Consider the following 27879-nt stretch of genomic DNA (forward strand, 5'->3'; position numbering starts at 1 on the left):
CATTTTTTTGCTAAACCTAAGGTCTGCTCTATTTTCTTGTTAAATGACCTCATTTGGGCTACACAAACAGGCTTTTCTAAAAAGTACTGTGCTCCTGCACTGCCCTAGGGCACACAGCCTGCAAGGAGGCTCTTCTGTGCATTGTGGGGACATTTTCTTCACCTCAGCCTCTGTGGGAGAAAAGAACAAAGTTATTTTGGGAACTGAATAGCAACAGCAGAGGTTTTTTGCCAGAAATAGCGTGCAGCATTTGTCTCCTGACCTGCAAGCCTAAGGAGAGGGCTTGAGCTCACAACCCAGCCATCCCACAGTCAAAGCATGTTTAAACCCAAGGGAAGTGTTCAGGGTTGTCTTTCTGGCACTGATCAGCTCTGGGTGGACTCCCCTGGCAATAACAAAAGGACCCTTCAGGTCTCTGACTCCTGGGCTTTCAAGGGGGCAGCCACATTTACAAAGCACCACTCACCACATGAAAGTACAGACAGGTCCTGAGGAAAACTCATGAAGAATGAGCTCCCAGGGATGCCAGATGCCTCCTGGCAGTGACAAGGAAAGGACAGTATCAGCAGAGGTGCAGAGACATTTCTGTAGGTGGCACATGCAGTTACAGACTGACCGTGGTGCAGACTCGTATTTCTCTGTACTAATAGGACCTTTGTGAACCAGGGTGAGAGGGATGTCTCTTAGGAAAAACAGCACTGTGAGTCCAGCAGGACATTTAATGCAGCATAAAGATTGTGCCTGAATAGACATGGAACATGCACAATGATATTTACCTACTCTCATAAACAATTTGGGATTCATTCAGAACAATTACATGCAAAGTCTTGACAAAATTTTGAGTTGCAAAAGCATTTTATTTTCTTCTTAAAAACAAAACAAAACAAAACTAAGAAAAACTATCTTGGGAAATGGACTTAGTGTCAGATTGATCTCTGTATGAGTCTGTTACAAAGTTAAACATGGAATAACTTGCTCTTGGACTCTTTTAGTGACTTAAGATAAGTTATAGCTATATTTTGTGGGTTTTGTTTTTGTTTTTGTTTTGTTTTGTTTTTTTTTTGTTTGTTTGTTTGTTTGTTTGTTTTTCAATGTTTAGGCAATTTAACAGTTAAGAATTGATAATGTTATGTTTTTAGCTTCCAGACTGAAAGAAAGCAAATTAGGACCGCTCTACCTAATAGCAAAGAAAAAATTGAGCTATGTTCTTTCCTTCTAGTGCTGTAGTGATGAATTAAAAGATAGCTGAAACCAGGATAACAGGTTATTTGGTAAATAAAAGATTATGTAAATGTGACTGTTTGATGAGTAGCTATAAAGAAATTATTTCTTTATCACTCCACATTGAAGTAGATAAAATCTATTTATCATTATCCTTGGCTATGTATGACTCTCCTTCTTGACCATATGGTTAACACATACTCAGGTATCTTCAGTACAGACTCGATTATTCTTGTTTGCTAGCTCAAGGACACCTACCTATCACCACACATAAATGTAGGTACAACTACTGAATTTCACAAATTTTCTCTTCACAAAAGAGAAAAAAAAAAATCAAACTGCTCACTGTTATGTCTTTTCCAAATTATTTTGAGAAAGAGGCCTAGTCTCCTTCAGGTTCCACATTTTCTGTCACTAAATAAAACAGAGAAATGCCAAACATTTTGAGGTTTCAGCCACTAGGGACCCCCAGTGACGTTAATGCTCCTGGAATGTCATTTGGCTAGTTGTACAGAATGGGTTGGATTTTTTGTCCCTGTATGCAGATACCCCTTTAAATAAAATAGTAAACAATAGTCATCATTGTGATTCTTGAAAAAAATCTGCTAAAAAGAAATATTAAGGTTTTATACACTTGCATGTTTCTGAGGGTGTTTGAGGGCTGAACAGAAGAAATTGAAAATGCCCTACAAAGCAGAAAACACAACAGGGCCAAGGGAATGATAAAGACAAATGCCTGGAAATCATCTATCAGATCCCAACTAATACTTTGTAAAATGCATTTCTAGCAGAAAAATAACAATGGAAACCACCCTTTCTGGCCAAATCTGTAGGAAAAAAAAAAAAAAATGGGAAAAAAATCATTGGTTTTATCTGCAGCAGGAAAAACAAGATGTAGTACTTGTTGCCAGTGCAACATGAGCAAGGTGATACAGTGACTGATTTACCAGCAAGGCTCATGCACCATCCACTATGGTGCATATAGTATCTGTCCCATTACAAAGTAAAGCAAAGAGTAGAGCTTCAACCAGCACCTGGACAGCTGGAGCCTACCAGGGGGGATTGACATAGCGGCTGATCCTACAAATTGGGTTAATGTGGAAGAGCTGTGACAGCCCGCAGTTAAGCAAATTCAAGCAAATTCAAGCTTTCAAGCAAATTTACAGCTGAAGAGTCTTTCTGTCAAAGTTCCACCGAAAGCAAAAAGACTGAAGAACATTTTTAAACCCCATTAGCTTCGAGGAGAATTAAATATGTGATTAAAGGTAAGTACATAATTTTGTGAATAAGAATTCTTTAACAACCTGTAAATCTACAGCTGTCTCATCAACATTATCTAAAGTACGGCCAGAAATTATTTCTAGTAATCCGAGGCTAAACTACTTGAAAATTAAATTTTATGACGAGCAAGGGACAGTGATTCATATTAGAAACCCACACTTCACTCTCTTTCTGTCAGTCAAAACTGAACCTAAATCTCCTCACAGACACAAAATCTTCAAGGGTTTTTATTACCACCAATTTTATTACCTTATTTGTAGTTTTTATTTTCTTGTTAAAACTAGATAGAAGTTATCTAATAACTATGTTTGCCTGGATCAAGACTTCATAAAACTCTCTTAAAAATTGATGGTCTCATAAAGTAGCAGTCAAGTATGTTGAAGTTGTATTTTTCATAGCTTAACTGTGCAAACCTATAAAAGAAAACCCATGTAGCTTTAAAACTTCAGCAGCGTGTGCTACCACCTCTCATCCCACTACATGTAGGTGCAGTATCCTCCTGTGGTCACATCCACCAGGGCAGGGTCAGCACAGATGCTGCTGTCCCATGGCATGGCAGTACAAGGTGAGGGCCCCCCATGGGGCAGGTGGCCGCTTGACCAGTGCCCGGTGGTGGGCAGTTGTAGAGTCCTGGTCCCACGTCCCAGAGGCATTCCGAGATCACCCAGAATCACAGATCTGATAGGCAAGGTCCTGTATTTATAGGTCCTTTTCATATTGCTGACTTCTTTTTCAAGTCTAGTCTTTTCAGACATACTTGTGGAAAATTAACTGTGAGAAAAAAATATATATATATATATAATTTTAGACAACTTGACGTTCCATAATTATGGTGGGCATTTTTTTCCCTTTAAAATTGTAAGACAGTAAGACAGGACTAGAACTGCAGTTTCCTTTTTTTTTTTTTTTTTTTTTTTTTTTTTTTTCCTCCTTGTCCACTAAGCTTTATTCACTTTCTGAAATACAGAAGGTCTATTGAAAAAACAACAACTTGAAACAGAAAGTTTAAATTTATTGAGTGTTTCAGTGTTTTTCAATAAAATAACATTTACTATTTCTTGCCTTCTATGCCCTTATACTCCACTTCTACCTCTTTTTACATTCCACACTCCAATGAGGAGAAGGGAAAAGAGATGCATTACGGAGATCATTAGCTTTTTGGCTCTTCCTAACTTGGAAACAGAAAAGGTTTTGATAGTTTTAAGGAGAAAAATTGCTTTTTCTCTTGAAAAGTTTATCATATTCTACAAGTTTCTATTCCATAGGGTTGTTCACCTTTACACCTCAGAAATTCGTCAGTCATTCCCTAACAGTATCCTTCTAGCAGTTCTTACGTTAAACACCAGATGTCAGGTTTTCCGCCCAAACGTCTTTAAACAGGTCGTAAGCATTTTTGGCATTCAATGAACTGTGGTCTAACTGGAAAGAAGAAAAACACAGAAGAAAAATAAATAAATAAATAAATAAATAAATAAATAGTTCTTGTACAATCTATTTAGTATAACAAGAGTTTGACCATTAGTTCTTAAAATTTATAAATTACAACCATGCTGGAAATGCCAGTATGGGAATTGGATCTGCCTCTCCATATCCTGAGGCTGGTAAAAGGAAGGATGCAGCAGCAGCATTTGACCATGGTAAATTTATTTAATCACTGGAGGTCTGTTTTGTCCTTTCTATGTCCTTCTAAAAGACTGTGCAAATGGGAGACACAGACCGTAACATATATATAGAATTAAAAGTTTGTAATAAATCATAAAAACTTGCAGTTTAGCTAAACTCTGAACTCCCCTCTGGGAGTGAAGAGTTTTTAAAATAGGCTATTGTTCATTGTACCAAAGCAGAACTGATTCTGAGGCATGAAGCGAGTTCTAGACTTAAATGCTCTGAAAGCTTGAAAATATTACGGTACAGTGCTGTGCATCAAAACTAATGTACAATGGAGAAGTGCTTTTGTTTTTAATTGTGTGGTCTCTGATCAGATCCAGCTCTAAACATAGAGCTGGCTGTCAGCTGAAGGAGTAATTCCCCATTGAAGAAACATACTCCCAGACTGAAAAAGCAGAATGACAGTAACAAGCACTGTGCTTTCTTAAAAGTGCTTGTGTAGCTTTTGCTATCATGAGCATTCAACATAACTGCTTTTTGTTTTTCTTTTCCCCACAAGTTTCTTGTTGGTTTTACACAGGGTTCTGCCTTTGCTAAAGGTTTCCTTCCTAGTCAACTGAGGCTTTCCATGGATGGTTTTGTTTACAGATCTTGGAGCTGGTGAGAAGGGAACTCCACCATGTCGGTATTGTCTTGGTAGATGAGGTAAAGCTCTCATACTGTGTTTTTGTATATTGTTTATAATATAATCTGAAAACTATTAACCATAATACTATATACGCAATAAACTCACTTAAAAATGACTGCTGAATTTTTCTATGTTTTCTCTCGACTATAGACAAAGCTATTTGAATGCTTTAGGATTTGAAATTATAATACCCTCCTGTCTGCAGTGAAGGCTTTTTCCCCCACCCTGGAAGAGAACAGAGTTAAAGAACTTACAGTGTGTCCTTACGAGCTTAATGATGGCCAGTGGAGGAATTTGAGTGCTACAAGCAAAATCTGGAAAGCAAAAAATCCATAGCAGACAACAACACAATCACTTAATATAAGGCAAGATAGCAGGAGGCAGAATCATGTCCTGGAAACCTCCACTTTCAGAAATGGAGGAGGAAAACTCAGAAACAAAGAGATCTGTTCTGATAAAGTCCCAGAAGTGGTGATTCAGGAAGTAAACCTGTTAAGGAGCGGAGGCAGGAGCTCCAAAAAAGAGTGGCAGAGCAGGCAACCTACTTGTTTTCCTCCCAAATCCTCTGCAACAGGATTTCCTTGTCACATCGTGTGGAGCCATGTAAATATGCCCCCTTTGGCTACGTGACAGGAATCATTTCCTCCACAGTGCTTGTAGGGAAGGAAGGCAAAGAAAAAAAAAGAAAAGAGAGAGAGAGAGGTCAGGATCTTGGGGATTTGTATTAGCAGATAGCACTTAGTCAGGAAAGGGATAAAGATTACAGGGGAAATGGTGCTATTGCTCTGTTATCCTTTTCTGTCACACATACTTTTTATATTAATCATAAGAAATATGTGGAAAAAAATAATAATCTATTCTTCACATTCAATTTCTAAGTGGTTCTTAATGAAGGGAATAAAGATTTTAAAATGTACCTAGAACAACTTGATGAGCTGAAATCTTTTTAGCATCTTCAGATATGAAAGGAAAAATATTTCTGCCCAAGTTTTCAAATATTTCTCTCTGTGTATACACCCCCCACCAAAAAAAAATAAAATAAAATAAAAAAATGGGAAAAGAGGCACTTCATATAACAGCAAGTTTAGTGTCATAATCTTAGCTGTGTTCTCTCTGCTTCAAGTATTTCAATTCCACACTGAATAATAGCTTAGATTAATAGTCTAGCTTTCGCATTACTGCACACCATATCATACAACCAAGGAGAGTTCAGGTGGTATGACTATGTGCCTAGGTCATCTTTTCAGTCTGTGTACTGAAAGTTCAGAGCATTCATTTTCAGCAGCCTAAGAAATGTGGAAGTGAGGCAACAGCTGTACTGCAAACCTGTAAGTCCTGTAGCTCCATATGAATGCAGTTTTGCCAGTTTACAGGCTTAATTTGGTGTGGTTTATTCCCAGATAGGAAAATACTGCTTCAGTATGAAAGAATTCAACATTCACTTTAGGAACTGCATCAGTATAACTCCCAGGAAAGAATAAAATTGTGTGTATATATGTATGTGTATATATATATATGTATATATATATATATGTATATATATATATATATATCCTGGAAGAGGCATATAGGCTTCCTTAGTGGTCTATCTGAAGAAAGTGCTGTGATTCTTCTTGAAAATACTTTATATTTGTGTTCTGAAGGAACCACAGATAAATATTTTCACAGCAAAATTAGAAGTACTCAATAAATGCACTTCATTAGTATTGGCAGCCTCAAGAAAGCCTACAGCTGTTTCACATATGTATGGCTGAACCAGTAGCCTTCTCTCATTAGACCTTTCCAGATGTGAGAATTTTGTAGGTGATAAAAACTTTAAAGACAAATCTGATTGCAATGCAGTTATTGGTTGATCTCCCACAGTTGCTCACTTCTCTTTATGTTTATGGTCAGTCTTATGAGCAGATTGAGTCACTGCAAGAGGGAGGTGAGGTCACACTAAATCAAGCAATCATAAGTAGTCAGACATCAGACATCTCCTGATCTGATAGTCACTGTAATTATATTTATTTTATTTATTTATTTATTTAAATAAAATCTCTCTGTTAATGAAAAAGGCAAACTTTGGAAACAGGGGACTGAAGCATAGGCTGGTGAGAATTTTCTCCGTGAGTCTGATCCAAGTTTGTCTGAGGTTTAAAGTTATACCAATGCTTCTTATCCTGTGCTCTGGAACTATGTCAAGTGAGCCTCAGTGCTTGTCCTCATGAACAGAGATTTGTGTAGCAAGAACCTCTCTCAACTGGCAATGCTTGTTGGCTTCCCAGCAGACAGGCACATGAGTGATTTCCTGGGAAAGCTGCTGTGACAGGTTGGCATTTTTGAGATGTTTTGATGTTGCTGATAAGCAGTACCAGATCCACTAAACAAACTGCAGGGCTTTCACCGCAACCTGGGCTTGCCAGCAGATTCAAATTCCACTGAGAGTCTCAGAGCTCTGCTTTCTGCCTGGACAGTATCTTCAAGTGTTACAGTTTTTTCCCCATTTATGCTTTGCTAGGATAACAGGTTTATTGATGCCCTTTCGTTACCCCAGGGACTGTTTCAACATCTCCTGCTCTTTTCTTTTTATAACTCCATCCAGGACTTATTGTGCAAACCAAGCAACTAACCTTGTTGTTAGGGTAGGACATATTAATGTTGCTCCTAAAACAGCTACTAAGAAAACAATTTCTGTAGGGAGAATGTAAATAATTTCTCACCTACATTTATCAAGTTCCTGGCCAAACTTTGTTATTTTGTAAAAACATCTTTCTATTGCAGCCTATAGATTGCCCTAGCTGCCCTGCACTTTTTAATATTATTATATTTTTGTCTGTTCTAAAACAAGACATTCGATAAGAAGATTGGAGAATGCTTTTATGAACAGTTCTTTCAAGGTCGCTGAGTACTACACACACAAAGACACGTGATGTTGTGCGCAGACATTATTGGCATGTATACAAGCATATGGCTGTTTTCAGTGGTATACAGTAATTCCTAAGGCAAAATGCATGACATTTATCAACACTTTTTTTTTTTTTTTTTTCAGTGTAGGTAGTGAAGTCTTTAAAAATCAGCTTTCAGCTTAATTACAGTGGGGGACAAATAATGTCTGATTCAAAGAAACAGGGAAGGGAAGGGAAGGGAAGGGAAGGGAAGGGAAGGGAAGGGAAGGGAAGGGAAGGGAAGGGAAGGGAAGGGAAGGGAAGGGAAGGGAAGGGAAGGGAAGGGAAGGGAAGGGAAGGGAAGGGAAGGGAAATTATCTTTCAAGGAATTCACTAAATGGATTCTCTGTTGATTGCTGTGTCTTTGCAGCCCTTTGGAAAGGACAAGCCACCTGACACCGTGTACGTGTTCGCTCTCATACTGGATGTGTACTGCAGCAAGTAAGCTGTTAAGTTTTGGTCAAGGCAATGAGCTACCGGTTCTGACTTTTGATGCTTCTTATTTCCCACTGCAGTTCACCATAGGCAAACTATCTATAGAATAATCAATACCACATATAGAGTAATCAATATACCACTGCTTTAATTTTGCAGGATCGCAATTCAGCCACCTTTTTTCCATCCATCTGTGAAGACTTTCTGAGTGTGGCACCTCTGCAGTGAGGCTAGACTTTACAGGCTGAAAACACAGGAGATGGTCCTACTCACCTTGAAAATTAGCATCAAAGACTTAAAAATGAGACTTTATTTTGACAAGTAATGGTATAAAAAAGGTATCATCTTACTCTGCAGAAAGACTAATGGAGAGTAAGCAGACGTTACTTCTCGTGGCAGTAATAAAAATAAGTCTGTGGAAAGGAAGTGCAGCATTTTCTCCTGCTAGTGAACTAGATTTTACTTTGCCTTTTCTTTACGTGGCAGAATTGTCACACGTCCTACCAAATATTTGCTCTGGCACACTAGGAAAAATCCTACTGGAAATCTGCACACATAAATGTTATCTGACTGGGGAAAATACTTATATTCCTGTGTTCTTATGCAAAGAGAGCATGCTGCTGGATGTGCCATGGTAATACCTACAGCCTGCACTGCAGACCAGGGATGCACTGGCCCAAGTGGTGCCTCAGCTGCACGCACTCTCTGTCACACACAGCTGACAGTCTAAATAACTGAGACAGGCAAAGGGTAAAAGGGGAAACAGAGATAGAAGAGTATCTTGTCCAAGGCCACGGGGCCAGCCGGCCACCCAGCTGCGATTAGAGAGGAGGCCCCAGCTCACACTGCAGCGTGCACCCAGCAGCTCCAGCTGTGCCGGCCGTGCTCTGCAGAGGTGATAAGTCCCAGCCCGGTCACGCAGCATGTAATGGGAGCCTCTGCTGATAACGGCAGGCTTTGTTGAATTACAGACAAGCACAAGGAAGTCTTCAAAGTCGCTGTGGAATTTGGCTTTCAGAAGCAGAGCAGCATAATTTAAAAGAGCTGCTTTGAATAGCTCCGTGTGTGCCCACTGCCTGATCAGGTTAATTACTTAATTCAATTATTTTCTGAAATCCTTTTAAATTATTAACATAGAAAAAAAATCAAGTAAAAAATGATAAAAGCATAATTTGATAATCATGTAATAGGGATGGACAATTGTTTTAACAAATGTTCAACTTCTTTTCAGGCCTGAAGCTAAGAATGAAAAGATAGCACTTTGCACATCAGAGAATTACTCGTGGTATTTTTGAAAATGTACCTGCTAAGTATTTAACAAAACATCCTATTTGTGTGTTGTTCTGCATTGTTAATTAAAACAATAATACCTATGAAATGTATTTGCCCTTCAACACAGTTTACTGTGCTGTTGTCAGGCAATTCTGTGGAGAGCTATTGCTTCAAAAATAACTTCAAAGGCATATTAATAAAAATAATGCAGTAATGAAGGTTTCTTTCCTTGGGAGAGCCTAAAAATGCTGATGCAGTTTGGAATGCTCTCATGCCTGTATTGCTGCTGACGGTAGTAAATAACTTCAGCTTCCTCAGAAAGGCTGCATCACATCCAGGTTGTGCACCAAGGTATTTCTTTCAGGATAAATGTTGATAAATGATACAGGCGTTGTCTGCTCTTTGGATTGTTAAGAAGAAAATCGGTGACTGTTGGATACACAGAACACAGCTTGACTTAGACATGACTCTGGGACTAAGAGTGAGCAAGACCACCCGGGGAAGCAGTCTGTTCCCATGACGTTCCTAGTGCAACCTCTCAGCTTTAACCTCAATAACCTGGAAATACATTCTTCTGCTCCACAAAAGTTTTGCTAAGTGCCTTGCTTCACTTGAATGGTTCTTTGCATTTGGAGAAGATAAAAGTGATCCCCAAGTGATGAACCCGGATGACATCGGGGATGATAATATGGCAAGAAAGTAGAGGAGGAATAAAAGATCTGGGTGAGAAGGAGGAAGTAGTTTTCAACAGCTGCTGATGAGTCTCAGTGTGAAATTGGATTCAGCAAGATCAAGAAGAGAAACCCGGTAATGAGTCTTCTACAGAGCTTTAGGCTAAACACAGAGCTTTGTGGTATTTTTAGGAAGAGAAACGTGATAGGAAAGATATTAAAAAACAGTGCTGCAGACAGAGAACTAGGAAGAAAACAATGTCACTGGTTAAAAGGAGGATTTTGAAGATGTGTGCAGAAAACATAATTCCAACACAAGAGAAGGGCTAAGGAGGATGAATAGAGGTTGTAGGTACCCTGTAAAAGATGGCCTGAGACACTGACAAAGATTTCTTTGGAAAGATCTATAAATTTCAGAAAAGCATTTCACCTCTCTTGCCCAGATGACGATAGTAACCAGATTTGAGGTAAGCAGATATGAGGTCCAAAAGGTGTGATTCATTTGGGCAATGCTTTCCCTGCTCGATGAAGCTTCAGCATATCAGTATGCTTGTCTGATAACTCCAGTGATGTGACAATGACTATATTCTCCTCCTAAAGGTTTCTAATGAATGTATATGCAAGGGGCATTTATTGGAATTTCTGGAGTTAGTTTCAAGACACATAGTTATATTTTGAAGGTTGTTTCCATAGTGCTTGACAAAAATAATGGCACAGGCTGTTTTCTAAATACATTCTGCAACAATGAAACCAGGTAAATTTATTCTTCACCATTTAATTAGGATATGCATAAGAAATGATTCTAGTGCATGCACTTTTCTAACCTATATACCTTCTGTAGAACATCCCTGACTCTTTCACCTCAGAAGATGAACAGAAGCCCAAGAAAATAATTCTGTATTTTTCTTCTAGCTGCAGAAAAATATTTCATAACTATTAAAGCCAAGTACTGTCAAGGACACTTTCTTCCATGTACTACAATTCAGATGCTAGGAGGATTTTTCTAGGTGAGTTATATGACTACATCTTCTTCATCACCTAACAAATTGGGCCTATGTAACCCATCCAAACTCGGAACAGTAGGTGAAGGACAGTCTTAAGGAGTTCTGTTCTCTCCAGGAGGTCCCAGAAAACTTTTGCCATTACAGCTGTGTTGTTGACAAAAGCTTTTGTCTCAGAAGGTTATTTTTTTTTTTTTTTGATGAAACCTGTCAAGCTGGCAAACTGTTTTATAACTTTTGAAAACAGGACCATGTCCAGAGTGTAAGTGGCTTGCACTGGATGTATTAAGGAGAACCCAAGACAATACAGTAAATGTGGAGTGTACAGAATAATGAGAACTGTGAGTGTTGAGGGGCAAACATGAGAGCCTGAATTTTTATTTATTTTTCAAAATGAATATCAGCATTTAAAAATATTTCCCACAATACCCAGAATACATTTGCAGTAGTAGGAAAAATGTTAAATGTTATATATATATAAATATATCAAGATAAAAGAAATTCTAAAAAAAAGAAGTCTAAGTTCTACACCCAATGACTCAGTACCACACTGCCTGTTACTTACATGGGAGTGCTACCCTTCAGATTTCATCGGAGGTCATCAGCATAAGCCCAGAAGGATGAATGTTAATTACTCATCCTAAAAACGTTAATTATTTTTAGCAGAAGTAATCTCCACAAAGACTTGAGAACTGAAGTCTTGGGAAATTGAGCCCTCCTTTTTCATATATATATGTGTATATGCACACAGAGCTGGTGCAGACAGCGCAGCCTGTTCTAGCCCTGCCGTACTGCTGAAACTCTCCAAGTTTCTGCGTTCTCTATAGAACTGCCTCGTGACTGTGTACAGTAATCAGCTCTGCAGCTTCTTATAGACCAGTACTTTCTTTCACAGAAGTTTTATCCAAGGTTTTGTTCTTCAATTTAAGGAAAGAATGGAGGGGAGGGAGGGAGAGAAAGAACTGAGGAAAAATAAGGAAGGAAGCCAGGCAATACTATGCAGAATTTTACAGATTGGGAAAAGTTGACTTCACTGATGTGATAGCCACAACTTCTTTGCTTCTCTGTAACTGCAAGTGCCTGCCCTGGATCTCACCTGCAGGATTTAAAAATCAGGCATGAGTAAGAGGACAGCCAGCAAGTGTATCTGTTCACAGCAGACCTGCCAATGGGCTTAACAGAGGAAAAACCAACTTTGCTGCATTTGCAAGGACTAAATGATCCAGGCTCTGCTGGAGGGTGGTGGGCAGAGTTCCTCAAAACAGAGGCCCCCTCGCGCCCTGCCAGCTGCCGCTGGTACCTGGTTGCGGAGCTCAGAGGTGGGGCTCCCTGCTGAGCTGGGCTTGGCTGCGTGCCAAGGGGAGAAAAGCCATCTCTCAAGGAACTGGGCTCAGCTCCACACAACTGTGTCCAAGCATGATAAAGCACTCATAAACCCAACAGCTTGGCGAGAAAATTGCTTATAAAGGCCATAAAGCTGCCCCCCTGCTTTGACAACACCTGGGTGACAGCCGGCCCCAAGCAGCCGCTGTGGGCACGGAGCCGTCTGCCCCGACGGGCGGCTGCTGCTTCGCCCAGCTGGCAGGGCGCTGGGCAGCGCGGCCAACACCTCTCCTCCTCCTCCTCCTCCTCCTCCTCCTCCTCCTCCTCCTCCTCCTCCTCCTCCTCCTCCTCCTCGTCCTGGTCCCGCTGCCGGGGCACCTCCCGCGGTGTTTACGGCTCAATGGAGGGCCGGGCCGCCGAGGGCGCGTCACAGCGGGGCGGGGACGCGGGGCGGGGGCGGGCCGGGGTCGGTGGGGCCGGGCCGGGTGGGGGTGCGGGTGCGGTGGGTGCGCGCTGCCCCGCGGCTGCGGGGCTCCGGGGGCGGCTGCCCGCCTGCGCCCCGCGGCATGGGGCCCGGGCTGCGGCCGAGCCCGCGGGGGCGGCGCTGAGCGAGGCGGGCGGCCCCCGCCGCTCCCTCCGCAGCCCCGGGGGGAGGAGGCCGGGCGGCGGCGGCGGCGGCAGCCGGTGCCCGCGGGCGGCCGGGGCTCGTAGCGGCGGGGCTCGGGACCCGGAAGCAGAAGCGGCGCCGGGAGGCGGCTGGATGGGAAGGAGCGGCGGCGGCGGCGGGCGGCGATGGGGGAGCAGCAGAGCTCGCTGAGCGCCCCGCCGGCACCGGCCGCCGCCCGCCGCCGCCGAGCCGCCGAGCCCGGCCGGGAGCCCGCGGGAGCCCGGCGCGGACGAGCCGCCGCTGCGGGAGGCGGCGGGGCCGGGGCAGAGCGGGGAGCCGCCGCCGCCGCCACCCGAGCGGCGAGGGACCGGCGGGGACGAAGAGGAGGAGGAGGAGGAGGAGGAGGCGGCGGCCGGGCCGGAGCAGCCGGCGGCCCCGGCGGAGGAGGGGCCGGGGCCGGAGGGGGGCAGCGGCCGCCGCCGCCCCCCCCGTCGGCACGTGTACTGCACCGTGTACTGCGTGGAGAACGACCGGCCCGCAGCACGCCGCACATCGCCGCCCTCCCCCGGGGGCGGCGGCGGCGTCGGGCGGGCCCCGGCTCCGCTCCCGGCTCCGGTCTCGGTCCCGGTGCCGGTGCCGGCCCCGTCGCGGCGCGGGGTGGCGGCGGGCGGCGACCCGCTGGCGGCGGGCGGCAGCGTGGAGGTGATGGACTTGTACCTGCTGCCCGAGCCCTTCTCCGGGCTGATCGCGGGGGACTTCGGGCCGCTGCTGGTGCTGAGCTGCCGCGTGTGCCTGGAGGAGAAGCCCGTCAAGCCGCTGTCCTGCTGCAAGAAGGCGGTGTGCGAGGAGTGCCTCAAGCGGTACCTCAGCTCCCAGGTACGGCCCCAGCCCCGGGGGACCGGGGGTACGGCGGCGGGCAGGGACCCCGGGGGACGGAGGGCTGTGCCGGGCTGGGCCGGGCAGGCGGCTGCTTGCTTGCAGCCTGCTGCCTCGCCGCCGGTTTGCCAGCCGGAGTGCAGTTTCAAAGCGAAATCAGCAGCTTGAAAGCTAACCTCTGGCCTCGCTAGTGTTCCTAGGAGCTGGTTTAGCATCACAAAGCGCTCGGGCATTGTTTCCGCCACCGGCGTAGGCGTGCCCTGAACCCGAAGAGCAACGGGAGAAGTTGGGCGGGTGGGAAAAACCAAACCACAGAGAGCCCTGTGCCGTACGCCTTATCGTACGAGCTCGGGAGGAACACTTGCGACGTGCAGAGTGGACGTGCTGGGTGGCTGGTAGGATGTATTTCTACACCTGCTGGCCCCGGGAGCCGTGCCGGGGTGGTCCGAGCTCCAGCTGGACGGCGTGCCTCGGGGCTGGATGGGCAGCTCCAGCTCCGTCGAGCACTATAAATAGATGGAGGCTCCTCTGAGCTGCAACATCGCACGGCTTGGGACCTGCACGTGCCTGGCTGGGTGCTGACAAGCCTGCACAGCACTGGGTAATGCTGGTGGCGTTTGTCCTAGCTAACACGAAACTCACCGAGGTGCTCGTGGAACACCTTCATCGTGGTTAGATAACTCATAGGGGCCTTACGTGGGAACTGATGGGGTGAGAGGAGCTGAGGATGTGCTTTTGTACATTTCCTGTAACACAGAAATTCAGGAGCAGCTTAACAAGACTTCTGCACGCAGCCTTCAATGCTTTGGTTTGGTTTGTAGTCAAGTGATGAGCTGGAAACTTGGAAAGTTTTTAGAGTACGTTGCCAATACATGTTTGTGCCTCCTTCATATTTGCCACCAAGGTCATGTGTTAGGGTATTGTCTCACTTTGGAGATTGCAAAGTGGTGTGACATGAAGGTATTAATCTTCAGCTCCTGTAGCTGCACACAGCCTGCTCTACATGTTGATATGATGAGCTGTGTTAGCTTTTTCCTCATTAAAACAAATAGTAAAATATCTGGGGGAATGGCCTGGCAGCGTCTTCAGGCATTGCCCTCAAGAGACTTCCCTGTCACTGGAAGTATTCACAGTTGGGTTAGATGGGGCTTTGAGCAATCTGGTCCAGTGCAAGATGTCCCTGCCCATGGCAGAGGGGCTGGACTAGATGGTCTTTAAGGGCTCCTTCCAACCCAAAGCATTCTGTGATCAAATTGAATGTCTACAGTGTAGGCGTAAACACTGAATACATTTGGCTAGGCCCCTCTTTTGCTCAGTGAAGAAGAGATGTTTTTAGAGTGTAACTTGTCTAAAATAATTGAAATACCCATAAACACGCGTTTTTTGTCCCACTTGTTTCCTTTGAGCAAGAAGGGAGGTAGGATCTCACCAGGTCTGGGAAGAAGGTGTACCAGAGCAAGATTCAGCCTCAAATCCAAAATAGTGTTGGTTCTGAGCTAAAGCAATACAGAGGATTGCTTACATTGACCCGACTGATCTATGTGATCTGGTAGCTGAAGCTGTACCTAAGAACTAAGGTATAGCTTGGTTTTGTCTGGGCTCTTTGAGGGTGATCCAGCGGCTTGGTGGCTGGAACAGCTGCTGGGCTTGGGAGCCAGGTCACTACCCCATGAAGTGGATTTAGCATTGGCCAGCTGCTTTATGTACATACAGGGATGCTCTCTTCAAGGAAGCCACTGCTATTGCTGAGCACTCTGCAAAATTTATCCCAGAAGCTATTAAAAGGTCCACGTGGCAGATAGCCATATTGATACACGTAAAAGATGGAGCAGGGATACAAATGCAGAGAAAGAGAAGTCTGCAGCAAGTCAGGTGATCTTGAGATGGGGTTTCACGAAATGGTTTTGTGGACACACAGACTTCAGTTGCAGACACTATGTTCTGGCCAGATAGAGTTTTAGTTGCTTGATGTATTTGTTTGGGGAAAAGGGAAAACAAACACCTTCAAATATCCATGTATTTTTACCATATCTCCCTTATTTATTTATTTATTTATTTTTTTAGAAGAACAAGCGTTATTTCTTTGAGAAGAACAAGAAGTGATGTATCTTTCCTTCGTGCTGTGGAAGGACCCTGTGACCTTCCAGCAGGCCAAGGGAGGTGATTTTCCCCCTCTGCTCTGCTTATGTGAGACCCTACCCGGAGTGCTGTATTCAGCCCTGGGGCCACCAGCACAAGAATGACATGGAAGTATTAGAATGAGTCCAGAGGAGGTCTGTGAAGATGATCAAGGGGCTGGAGTTTGTTCAGGCTGGGGAGACCTCATTGTGGCCTTCCAGTGCCTAAAGGGGGCCTACAGGAAAGCTGGGGAGGGACTCTTTGTCAGGGACTGTAGTGATAAGACAAAGGGGAATGGCTTTAAACTAAAGGAGGGTAGGTTTAGATTAGATATTGGGAAGAAATTCTTCACTCAGAGCATGGTGAGGCCCTGGCACAGGCTGCCCAGAGGAGCTGTGGATGTCCCATCCCTAGATGTGTTCAAGGCCAGGCTGGATGGGGCTTTGGGCAACCTGGTCTGGTGGGAGGTGTCCCTGCCCATGGCAGGGGGTTGGAACTGGATAGGCTTTAAGGTCCCTTCCAACCCAAACCATTCTGTGACTCATCCTGAGGAGAGAGGGAAAAGGCCTGTCATATCAGAGGAATTTCTGGGAAGATGAGTGGAAAGACAGTATAGGATAAAAATAAAATCATCTTTGAGACTTAGCACTTCATTTAGTAATTTCCTTCCTAAGAAGAAAACTTAACAAAAGTTTGAAAAGAGTACATGCTGGAAAGCTGGTACTTTTCAAAAACTGTAACATTTTCAATTTGGATACAGTCAACTTTGTGTAGGAGTGTACCTGAAACTGATGGTAGGAGAGTGGAAGGAGAGATAACAAACTGGAATGTGTGTTTAGTTCTGCTTTCTGTGTCAGCGAAGTAGCAAGCTGTGCCCTTTGTTTGAGAGGACACTGACTCCAAGTCTCTGGAGAGGGAGTGGTCTTTTATGCTGAAAATGTGGTGTATATTGGTAGAAGTGTAACACTTGAAAGAAATTGTCTTTAATGTCTGTTTGTTTTACCCCTGAAGAAAGCTGGAGTCTCAATGATGGCTTCAGTGTGATTTCTGAAATGACGCTTAATGGAGTAGCAAAGTAAAAACCCTGTTAATGCCTTGTAATGTCTTCTGTGCAGATGTATAACTGCATCAAAACTTCAGCCTTAGAGCACTTTATAGATCAGAAAATCAACTGAAGCTTTAGGTGCTATTGAAAATAAGTTTATCTAGATGAAAATGCTTTGACTGCAGAGTTCTCTCCTTGTTTTACAGATGTGGGGGAAAATGGGGGCAATTGATTTAGGAGTGTTGCCTTGGGAAGGTCCTTGGAGGTCAAATCCAGTCTCTCTTATCACTGGCACCTTGCTGTGTAATCCCTTTCAAGGATTTAATGCCTGGTGTAGAAGCTTATCAGGTGAGTTAGCTCCCACGCTGATCTGGAACCTGACTTGTAGTAAGTGGCATAATTTTACCTATGCCTCAGTTCAGTTATTCTTTCTCTGGGCCTTATACTCACAGACTCCTCAGGGCTTTTTAAGTTCTGACTAAGAACACCACCTACTATTCTTTTACATAAATAAATAAATAAACAGTATCATTTTGGACCCAGGGAAATCAAGGAAGGCATAGCTATGTGTAGTAGGTTATCGTGAATGGGGTTGTAGTTTGGGGTAGAAGCGTAGGTCCTGCGAAGCCCAGCTGAGGTCACAAGAAGACCCACCTCCAGGAATGGATGCAGCCCAGGCTGCTCTGTGATGGTACACTACTAGCTCATATGAGCGAGCACAAGTGTTGAAGATGGCTGTACTCTTTGAGGACTGTGGTGCTCACGGAGATGGTCTTACTGGGTGCTGAGGAATGTGCCCAGTTAGGCAGGAGTCAGAAGGGTGAATGAACTGCTTCTTCAGCTGCTGGCTGTGTGCTTCTACTGGTCCGTGTGCATACAGCCTGTAACCTGGGGAGCACGGGAAGAACTGGGGTGTTTGATCCCACAGGTGTAGTGTTGCATTCACAATTCCTTCACTTCACATCTTCCTCTATGTTTAACATTGCACCAAACGAGGTTTATTCCAGAAGCTGTGTGCACACAGATTTGCTAAATGAGTGATTCACTTCCTAACCTCTCTTGGCTGCTTGTAAATCTGAGTCAGAGGGAGTATTTGTGCCTGGTTTTGCTTTTTGTGTCTGGGTAGGGGGTTGTTCAGAAATTTTCTGGGCAAATAAACTAATCGCCATAGGAAGAAATTTCTCGTAAGAAGAGAGGGTGAAACCTACAGTTTAACTGGGGTGTTATATTTAACTTATCCTGCATTGCTAAACAGGCTAAGGTTTATGTGTTTTCATCTCTCTAATCTGTAAACCTGATGAGTGCTATGCAGAACAACAATCTCACTCCTTGCTTTTCAGTAAATATTGAATAGACCAAAATAGCATTTGCTCGTTCTAACATCTACGAGGTACAGTAAGTTATTAAAAGCATGAAGATATATATAATAGTATCTGTACTTGTTTCACTTTTCTTATAAAGTTGCTGTAAATGTTTTATAGAAACCTTGGTGACTTGACTGCCTGCTGTTCTACCTCTGAACTGGGAAACTTGATAATCCAGTTTTGATCTTATGCTCATTAGCAATGCTCTATTTTGTAGATCTTGTAATTCTCTTGGAGAAGTAATTTCTTATATTAAAGGACTTTGGATGAGTTAATTTAAGCAGCCTACAAATCAGATATTGTGGTGCTTTAATTACAGGAATGCTAATCAGATTAGTGGATGTGGATAAATCGGAAGGGGATGTAGGGGCGGGGAGGGGTTGTGGCTGGCAATACTCAGTGTCTGGCTGGCTTTGGTGGGACAAGAATTCTACTCCGCTCTCCTGAGTATGAAATGCAGGGATTATCCTCCCTCTACCTGGAATCTGTTACTGGTTTTCCTTTGTCTGTGACTTGAGATCTTGTTTTCAACCCCTCTTTTTGGTGTGTGATCTTTCTGAAAGACAGGAGGGGAGGAAACAGCAGCAGAATGGGATTTTTATATGAAGCATGTGATGATGAAGCTGTGCTAGCAAGCAGGAGAACTTAGGAGCTGGCTGTGTTGTTCAAAACTAGTACCAGCTTGGATCTGGAGGGACCTTCAGACACCTGTGCTCCTCTTCAGGTGTCTGATTGTATCATGTAAATGATATGTCTTCAAAGCTGTAGTCTGGCTGCTGAAGGAAACCAGGCAGCAGAAATGTAGACACCAAGTGCTGAATCATCTGATTGTTAATGAGCTGCTTGGTGCTCTGACGCAAACCAGAGCTCGGGAAGGCCACTGTTACCCAGTGAGGGATATCTGTGTTTGCAAGGGGTCTTCATCCCAAAATGTGCTCTGATGCTAGCTAGTGAGTTGCTGGGATGGCTGCAGACTGGAGAGGTGACAGCAGGTTGATCGATCACCTTTCAGCTAAAGTTTCAATAGCAGAGAGGTTTGCAAAAGAGGAACAGAGGTAAAGTAGGAGAAGAGAATATATTACCTGCTAGATTATAGGCTTTCTAAACCAAACCAGCCACTTCAGCCACTGTGAGGTAGATACTGCATTCCTGAGGAGGCAGAGTGGCAGATATACGTGGTCCCTCAGCTGTGGGTGATGTGTGAGCTACAAGAGTGCTCTGATTTTCAGCAAAAAACAGCTTTTGAAAATCTGTCCTCTGGGTTCCTGACATGTTGTATGCAGTAGCAGTGCTGAAATGCTGCTGTGCACCCAGCTGTCGTAGGAGTAGTACTGCAGTTCAGGACGTACCTTCAAGGTTGTAAGCATTAGTTTTTAAAGTTGTCTAGGCGCATAGCTGAATTTCAGTCCCTCAGAGCATTTGTTCATGGATGCAGTTTGGGCCAATGCTTAGGTCTGAACCAAAGTCTTACAAAATTAAGCATTGCTACAAATTCACTTAAATAATTTAAGAAAACTGTTTTTGAGCAGTACTATTGAATGATAACACTGCCTAGTTGTCCTAGCACAAGCAGACCAAGGTACTCTCAAAATAATGTCACTTCGTGCGGTATGTCCCTTTCCTGTGAAAAAGTAGCTTCAAACTTACTCTATGTGGAAAGCTTTAAATTCCTGTTGTTTGGGTAAGTCTCTGCAAGATGCAGAGCTGGAGTATGTGGCCATCCTTAGCCATGCTGTGGTGGAAGAAAGGGGAAAGCGAATGCATGTTCTTCATATAGCTACGAATATTTCCAGTAAAACTCTGATCTACAGGATCGGAGATGCTGGGAACAGAAAAGGTATTGTTGTCGTCTTTGAACAATTCCAGGAAGGGTTCTGCTAATGCAGCAGTGCCTGAATTCCTGGGGTGAGGATAAATGGTGTCATGAAACAGCTGATGTTGATAGCAGAGTTGATTTTGAAGGCTAAAGGCATCCTATTAACATGGAATTGCAGTGGGAGGTGGAGGACAACTGGGTTAATTTTGAAGTAGAGTTTCTTTGAAGCAGAAGCCCCATGTTTCAGTTGCCTCCCATACCCAGTGTGTTGAGGCTCATTGGTGCATTGGTGGTGAAACCAGGCTGGCACTGGGACTGGTAGGCAGGATGAGCCATGGGGAGATAGTGGCTGTGTCTTGCTCCCACTGCTCCTACCAGGGGGTCCCAGGAGCCACGTCAGGCATAGACTCAGGCCAGGGATTTTAAAGTAAAATGAATTGAAAACTGAACTTTTGGGGTTTAATTGCCCAAATAATGAGGAATCAAGCAGTTAAACGGGGCTTCGGAAGGCCTTGAGCTCACCTCTGCCCCATTCTTCTGTTTCTCCACCCAGAGCAACTATTCTCCCAACTGCTCTGGGGCCTCTTGGCCCTTCATTCCTCTCTTCTTCTTGTACAAATATCTTGCTTCCTGCTGTCTAAACCAGCCAGGATCAAGAAAAGTCCATATCTTAAATGGTCAGGATGTAAGTACATTGTCAAAATGATTAAGAGTTGTAAGGGATGTGATTTCTTCAAAAGAATTTAGACTGGCAAAGAAGGGCATTACTTACCCACCCTGTTATGCTGGTTTATCTGTCTCTTAGCGTACTTTAGCTGCTTGAATTTATCTTTCTGTTGCTCTTTTTTTTTTTTTTAATATTCTCTTTAGGAGTTAATTCAAAAAGAAAAAAACAACAACAACAACAAAACTGTTCTTAGTTTTCTTTCTGCCAAGAAACAGTGACTTTTCCTGATACAAAAAAAGTGACAATTTGTCTAGAGACAAAGAAGCCACTTAACTTTCAAGTCCATTCTTAAGTACCTGAAAAAAAAAAAATGGTAAGGCAAAGGAACTAGTGTGAAAATAGAAATAACAGCATTGCTGCTGAACAGCTGGCTCTTAAAATGTATGTTTCTCTAGTGTGGCATACATATATTTATTGTGTAAGTAAATAACCCTTAGGAGAGCCTTTGCTTAAGGTAACTGACGTAGATAATAAGGAAAAAAGATCCTATTAAAGAAGTTTCTTCTGGAGAAGAAAATTTTCTAGATTAACAATGCAGGAGGGCAGAAGTCGAATAGTTTAAGCCAGTTTCAGAACTGAAATTACAAAGCTGCATTTATCTTAAAATCTGCCTGACTGCTTCAGTTGAAGACTGGTATATATTTTCATTGACAAGCTTGTTGGGATGTACAGTTGCTCCTGTGTATTTACTTAATTGTGAGAAAGGCTGTGCACTTCCTAGATTACAATTTAATGAAAAGATCAAGAAGCTTCTAACGCCATCACACTTCCTTTTCCTTACGTGTTTGCTGTGTAACGCATTTACAGAACTGCAAGTATGCCTTCTGTCAGGAATATGAGGCTGAAAGAAAGAAAGTATCTTTCTGCTTGCATGCACTTTTTTGACTGGTGTTTTTATTAAGTACTGTACAAATCATGCTGGATATTGTGGTGGAAAGCAGAGGGCACGAGATTTAATTCTCTCAAACCTAGAAATGCTGATGCCATCAATCTACCATTGATGTGAGTAAATGACAGCAAAGGCAGGTACGTCTCTAGTTTAATCGGTTTGGCTCCCTGAACTCCTGGGAGTGGTGTACCAGCTCAGGGTAGGATGGGGATCTGAATGACTCTGTGCCTTCAGCTGGTAGGAAAGGGAAGTCCTATCCAAATTGTTTCAGCTGCAATGTGGCTCTGAGGTTGCTCACACAATACGAGGAAGGAAGAAGAGTGAGAAGAAGGTTGCCAGGATGGGAAGGGCTTAATGATGTAACGATCGGTTTGCCCCAGAAGGTAGGCTCGCCTGGGGTAAGCTTTCATAAAATAAAAGGGTGTCATGAAGACTGGTGACCTCCATACGTAAGGTGGATCTTTGGTCTCTCTTTAAACCTGCAGCTGAGTTGCTTTTCAGTTGTTCTGGTAAATAGTAGCCAGAAGGTGAGATGGGACTGGCTCTAGTTTCCTATCGAGTGGGTGGGGGAATAAATTTAACCTTAAGAAAATAAAATGTAGCAATAAATAGCAGTGGATTTTAGAGAGAGTTTAAAGGATGCAACTTCAGTACAGACATTCCAGGAAAATGACGGGTTGGTGTTTTACTGGCCTGCTGGAAGTCTTACACCCAGTAGGTAACAGAGAAGGGTGGAGTAGGTAGATGCATCCTGCTGTTTGTGGTACAATTACAGAGGTGCAGAGAGAAGTGCTTTTTTTTTTTTTTTTTTTTTTTTTTGTCCTGAACAGCTAGAATGAAGTACTTGGCAGTTGTCGTTACTATCGATGCTGTATGGGGGCAAAGAAATGGTGGAAGAGGGATTAACACGTTCGGCTGTTTAAAATTTTCTTGCTGTATGAATGCACTTTGGGGAGAGGACACCTTGTGCTTTTTCCATGCCAGTGCACCTGTGCAGTGCCAGTTATAATTTGTCTACTCAGAAGTACTCCTTTAAAGGACTTATGGAAGCACGCATGTAAACTGCTCCGTGCTTTTTTCGAGTGCATATGCAGTTCAGTTGTGCAATAGCTTGGAAACTCCGCTTAGTTAACTGCTTGGTATTAGCATGTGGCTTAAAAAGGGGAAAGAATGTGCAACTTAAAAGTTTTTTGGAGTGGATGGGCCTGCAAAAGAGCATGTCTTAAGGGTTGAATGCCAACTACGAAATGTAGATGTTAGGTCTCCAGGGAGAGTTATGGTGGTGATAATGTATTTTGTTGCAGTGAACTAATCCTACTCAGTAAGGCTAGAAAATCGGTTGTAGAACACTGCACTTCTGTCCAAATGTTGACTCTGGTAGAGATTTACGCATATTGACGTCTGCATGACCATCTGGGCCTCAAAGGGGATGAAGCAAAATGGAATATTAAAACCTGTGTGTCTCAAAGTGTGCACACATCTACAGTCCCCATTTACCTTATGTGTGATTTATGGAAATCAGGCAACCTCAGAAATTCTCACCCCCTTGTATAACAGAAAGTAGATTCAGACTTGCTGCTGTTGTATTTCTTAGTGACACTTAGCAGTAATTTTTAAACATCTAGAGATGTTCATTCTTTCAAGCTGTTTGCTGGAGTTATAACTTCATTTTAAGTTACTGGCAGCTTCCCAGTCCAATATTTAAACCTTCCTTGCAGTGAATTGTGACTATTACTGATGGACAGTACCAGGTGCTGTTGGCTCTGTGAAGGAGGTATTTTGTATTAGGTTTTGATTCACAGTTGTTTTGTTTGTTTGTTTGTTTGTTTTTTGTGAGAGAAACTCAGCAAATCCTGCCTGAAGTGTCTAGCAAGTAGTTCCTCATGAGAACCTCATCTAAGCTAAGGCAGGAGGAGACCTAGCTAGATAAGGCCAAGCTGTCACTTGTAGTAGATTAAGTATCTAAAATGTTTTCTGGATCTTACTCTTTTTTTCTTCCTATATCAAAAAGAGCAAACCTCTTGCCAAGGCCAGCAGTTCACAGTCACTTTAGCTAGCAGTGCTACTTGGCCCTTACTGTCTCTGCATCATCTGTTCCACCAACAGAGAAAGTGATCTGGGTTAAAGTTAACCTTTAGCAACTATTCTTAACTTCTTTTGTCGCCTTAAGTTCCTGGTTGTCTCCTGCACCGCCACGCACCAGAAGGTGGTACCGAATGAAGTGACAGTGGCTAAGCAGGACCGCTTACTCTGGCAGCGGTAGCAGTTTGTCAGAGCACAAGGATTGAAGGGCAGTGTGAGAGGAGAAAGAACTGGCTTGAGAAGTCTGCACCTGGAGGCTTTCACTGCAGCTTGATGAAATCAAAACTGCAGTTTGGTCACGTTGCGGCATCGCTTCCTCTTTCACCATCCAGAAAGAAGTCACGGCTTGTCCAGTGCCCGAAGGTGCATCAGCACCCACAGCTCTTGGACAGATGTGGTACGGTCCAGAGCCCTTCTCGGAGCCACCTGCGGCACTGAGGTTTCCATCCAGCCCAGCTGGTACCCCTCTGTCTCTGCTGCTGTCCACCGGTGGTTTGTTCCTGTAGTGTCGTTAAACAAGAAACTCTCGATTAGCTGGAATTGTAAAGCATCCCCTAGTAACCTTTGATATGGAACAGATTACCCCTAAGGCAGTTTTACCAGTGAAGTTTTTCATGTGAATACTCTCTCAAGGAGGACACCTTTTTTTTTTAGTCTCTCCAGTGTTTCAAAAATGTTAGTTTATTGCTGTCAAGTAGTGCCAAATACTTTTGTTGTGGGTTAAAGAGTGTTTGTTTTTTTTCCTCCACGAGAGCACTCTTAAAAGAAGTATCAAGTTCCTCTCTACCTGTTCAAATACCACATGAATAAAGATACAGACCTCAAAACGATGGAAAGAAGGTTTTTCTTTAAGATATGAAATGCCCAAGGATTTATTAAGTTCAATGTTGTTTAAAAATGCACAATATAACAAGGTGCAGCACGGTCATAAAAGAACTGGTACGCATGAGATCTTTGCTTAAGAAACTCTCAGTGCAGGTTGTTCTTGAGCTTGGTCACAGAATCTGCTGGTGCAATTACACGAAGTAAGAAGATAACTGAGACCAATTCATTCCTATTTCTATATATTCTTCTCCACTCTAATTAACTTTTTATGTTTCTATAAGCATATTGCTTATGCTTTTGACCCATAAAAGTTTTAAGCCTATCTTTACAACTAATGTAGAAGTTTTTTAAACTTTATGTAATCCACAATTCTAGCAATTGCACTGGCATGAATGGTCTGTATCTACACGCCTTCATAAACTGGAAGCATGTTTCTTAGTGAGCAGCATTGAGATACCTGTTTAGGGTTATTTGGGTAGAGAGGAGACATGGAGAATGTCCCTTTTCTTTGTCTCAATAAAGACCTGGCACCAGGTACTAAGCTTTCTGATACTAGCTTATCATTCAGCTTCTGTACTGAGTTTGGATCTTAGGAGAATTTTAAGCTTTATTGGTCATGATGATGAAAGCAAAGAGTGAGGATGAGGTTGTTCGAGCGAGCCCTCAGCTGGGCTCCTTTTTGTGACTGGGAAAAAGCTTTCTGTTCTTCAGAGAAGCAATGCTTCTTGGAGGTCCTGCAGCAAATTCAATTCTAAATGGTTATCTGGTCTCTCTGTGTATTTCCTCTAATTGCACGTGTTTCTTTTGCTTTCTCTTCCCTTTCCTTAACTAGGCTGTTCTCAGGCTTTGTAGGGGTATAATGAAATCAGATACTGTGGCATGTTAGGATGTATGATTAGAGGTCAATAACAGCATTTTGATGATGATGGTTTACAGAATTTCCTAGGTTGGAAGAGACCTCAAGGTCATCGAGTCCAACCTCCAACCTAACGCTAACAGCCCTCCACTAAACCATATCACTAAGCTCTACATCTAAACGTCTTTTGAAGACTTCCAGGGATGGTGACTCCACCACTTCCCTGGGCAGCCTGTTCCAGTGCCTCACAACCCTTTCAGTGAAGAAGTTCTTCCTAACATCTAACCTAAAAATCCCCTGGCTCAACTTAAGCCTATTCCCCCTCGTCCTGTCACCAGGCACGTGGGAGAACAGGCCAACCCCCACCTCGCTACAGCCTCCCTTGAGGTACCTAAAAAGAGCGATAAGGTCACCCCTGAGCCTCCTCTTCTCCAGGCTGAACAAGCCCAGCTCCCTCAGCCGCTCCTCGTAGGACTTGTTCTCCAGGCCCCTCACCAGCTTCGTCGCCCTTCTCTGCACCCGCTCAAGCACCTCGATGTCCTTCTTGTAGCGAGGGGCCCAAAACTGAACACAGTACTCGAGGTGCGGCCTCACCAGAGCTGAGTACAGGGGGACGATCACCTCCCTAGCCCTGCTGGTCACACTGTTCCTAATACAAGCCAGGATGCCGTTGGCCTTCTTGGCCACCTGAGCACACTGCTGGCTCATATTCAGCCGACTATCCACCATCACTCCCAGGTCCTTCTCTGCCTGGCAGCTTTCCAACCATTCCTCTCCCAGTCTGTAGCTCTGCTTGGGGTTATTGCGCCCCAGGTGCAGGACCCGGCACTTGGCCTTGTTAAACTTCATGCAGTTGACCTCAGCCCATCGGTGCAGCCTATCCAGATCCTCCTGCAGAGCTTTCCTACCCTCAAGCAGATCGACACACGCACCTAACTTGGTGTCATCTGCGAACTTACTGAGGGTGCACTCGATGCCCTCGTCCAGATCATCGATGAAGATATTAAAGAGGACCGGCCCCAGCACCGAGCCCTGGGGGACGCCACTAGTGACTGGCCTCCAACTGGACTTGGCTCCATTCACCACGACTCTTTGGGCCCGGCTATCCAGCCAGTTTCTAACCCAACGAAGCGTGCGCCAGTCCAAGCCAAGAGCAGCCAGTTTCTTGAGGAGAATGCTGTGGGAAACAGTGTCAAAAGCCTTGCTGAAGTCAAGGTAGACCACATCCACAGCCTTTCCCTCATCCACCCAGCGCGTCACTCTGTCATAGAAGGAGATCAGGTTCGTCAGGCATGACCTGCCTTTCATAAACCCATGCTGACTGGGCCTGATCGCCTGCTTCCCCTTCAAGTGCTGCATGATGACTCTCAGGAGGATCTGCTCCATGAGCTTTCCTGGCACTGAGGTCAAACTGACCCAATGATGACCCAAGATGCAAGAGACTGATATGGTGGAGTCACTGAAAAACTGAATGCAATTTGAGGATGTAGTATCAAAAGGAGAGTAATGAGGCATTGTGTGTGGTGAGGCTTTGTTGGAATCCCAGGCACCAGTGCTAACGAGTGGCAGGAATGAAGGAGGACTGAAAAGGGAAAAGTGCTGTTGTGCAGATGTGGGTCTGTTTATTTTACCATAATGAGAACCAAGAATAGAAATATTCATTTTCCCTAAATGCAAGGGTGTGGGTGAGTGGGGGAAGACACCTACAGAAATTTTGGCACAACGTGTCCTATGAAAAAGGCAATGAATTAAGTTAAGCTGGAAATCAGCATGTATCTGTGGATTAGAGATCTGGGAGCTCCTTTGCAGTCCCTGTGGGCTCAGGAAGAAGAGTGCAGTACCTGAGCAGCTCTCAAAGCCAGCACCTGCAGTCCCATCAGAAAGGACTCTCTGTGTGGCACCAACAGGCACCAAATTTGTCCCAGTTGGATGGGAAAGCCTGTGCTTCTGTGAGTGCATTCTGTTAAATGAAGAGATGGCTGAAGAGATTTGACTGTCTGATGTTACTGGCTTTACTCACTGAATGCAGTGAAGAGTTTTCTAATACCTGGGGCTTATTTGCAAGTAGTGCACTCAGAACCGTGCTTTGTGTACTCTACGTCTTTGGTCCATTAGGAATTTAAAGTCACGTGTTCCACACCAGTTTTAGGGAAACTGACTTTTAAATAAATCTCAAAACTGGCTAAATCAGAGCAACTATGGAGTCAGTTCCCCCGGCTCCCCCTCACTGAGGAGAGACTGACTGCT

The 27879-nt window shown here is 44.0% G+C and overlaps 1 protein-coding gene across 1 annotated transcript in view; it reads left to right on the top strand.

The window, feature by feature from the left end:
- Positions 1-12272: 12272 nt before the first annotated feature.
- RNF217 (ring finger protein 217) overlaps positions 12273-27879 on the top strand; it is a 53198-nt gene continuing 37591 nt past the window's right edge. The window contains exons 1-2 of the mRNA XM_032184473.1: positions 12273-12423; positions 13576-13910. Coding sequence (XP_032040364.1) covers positions 12273-12423; positions 13576-13910 — 486 coding nt within the window. The remainder of the gene's footprint in view (positions 12424-13575; positions 13911-27879) is intronic.

The sequence above is a fragment of the Aythya fuligula genome, chromosome 3 (genome assembly GCF_009819795.1).
Source record: "Aythya fuligula isolate bAytFul2 chromosome 3, bAytFul2.pri, whole genome shotgun sequence".
NCBI classification, from domain to species: domain Eukaryota; kingdom Metazoa; phylum Chordata; class Aves; order Anseriformes; family Anatidae; genus Aythya; species Aythya fuligula.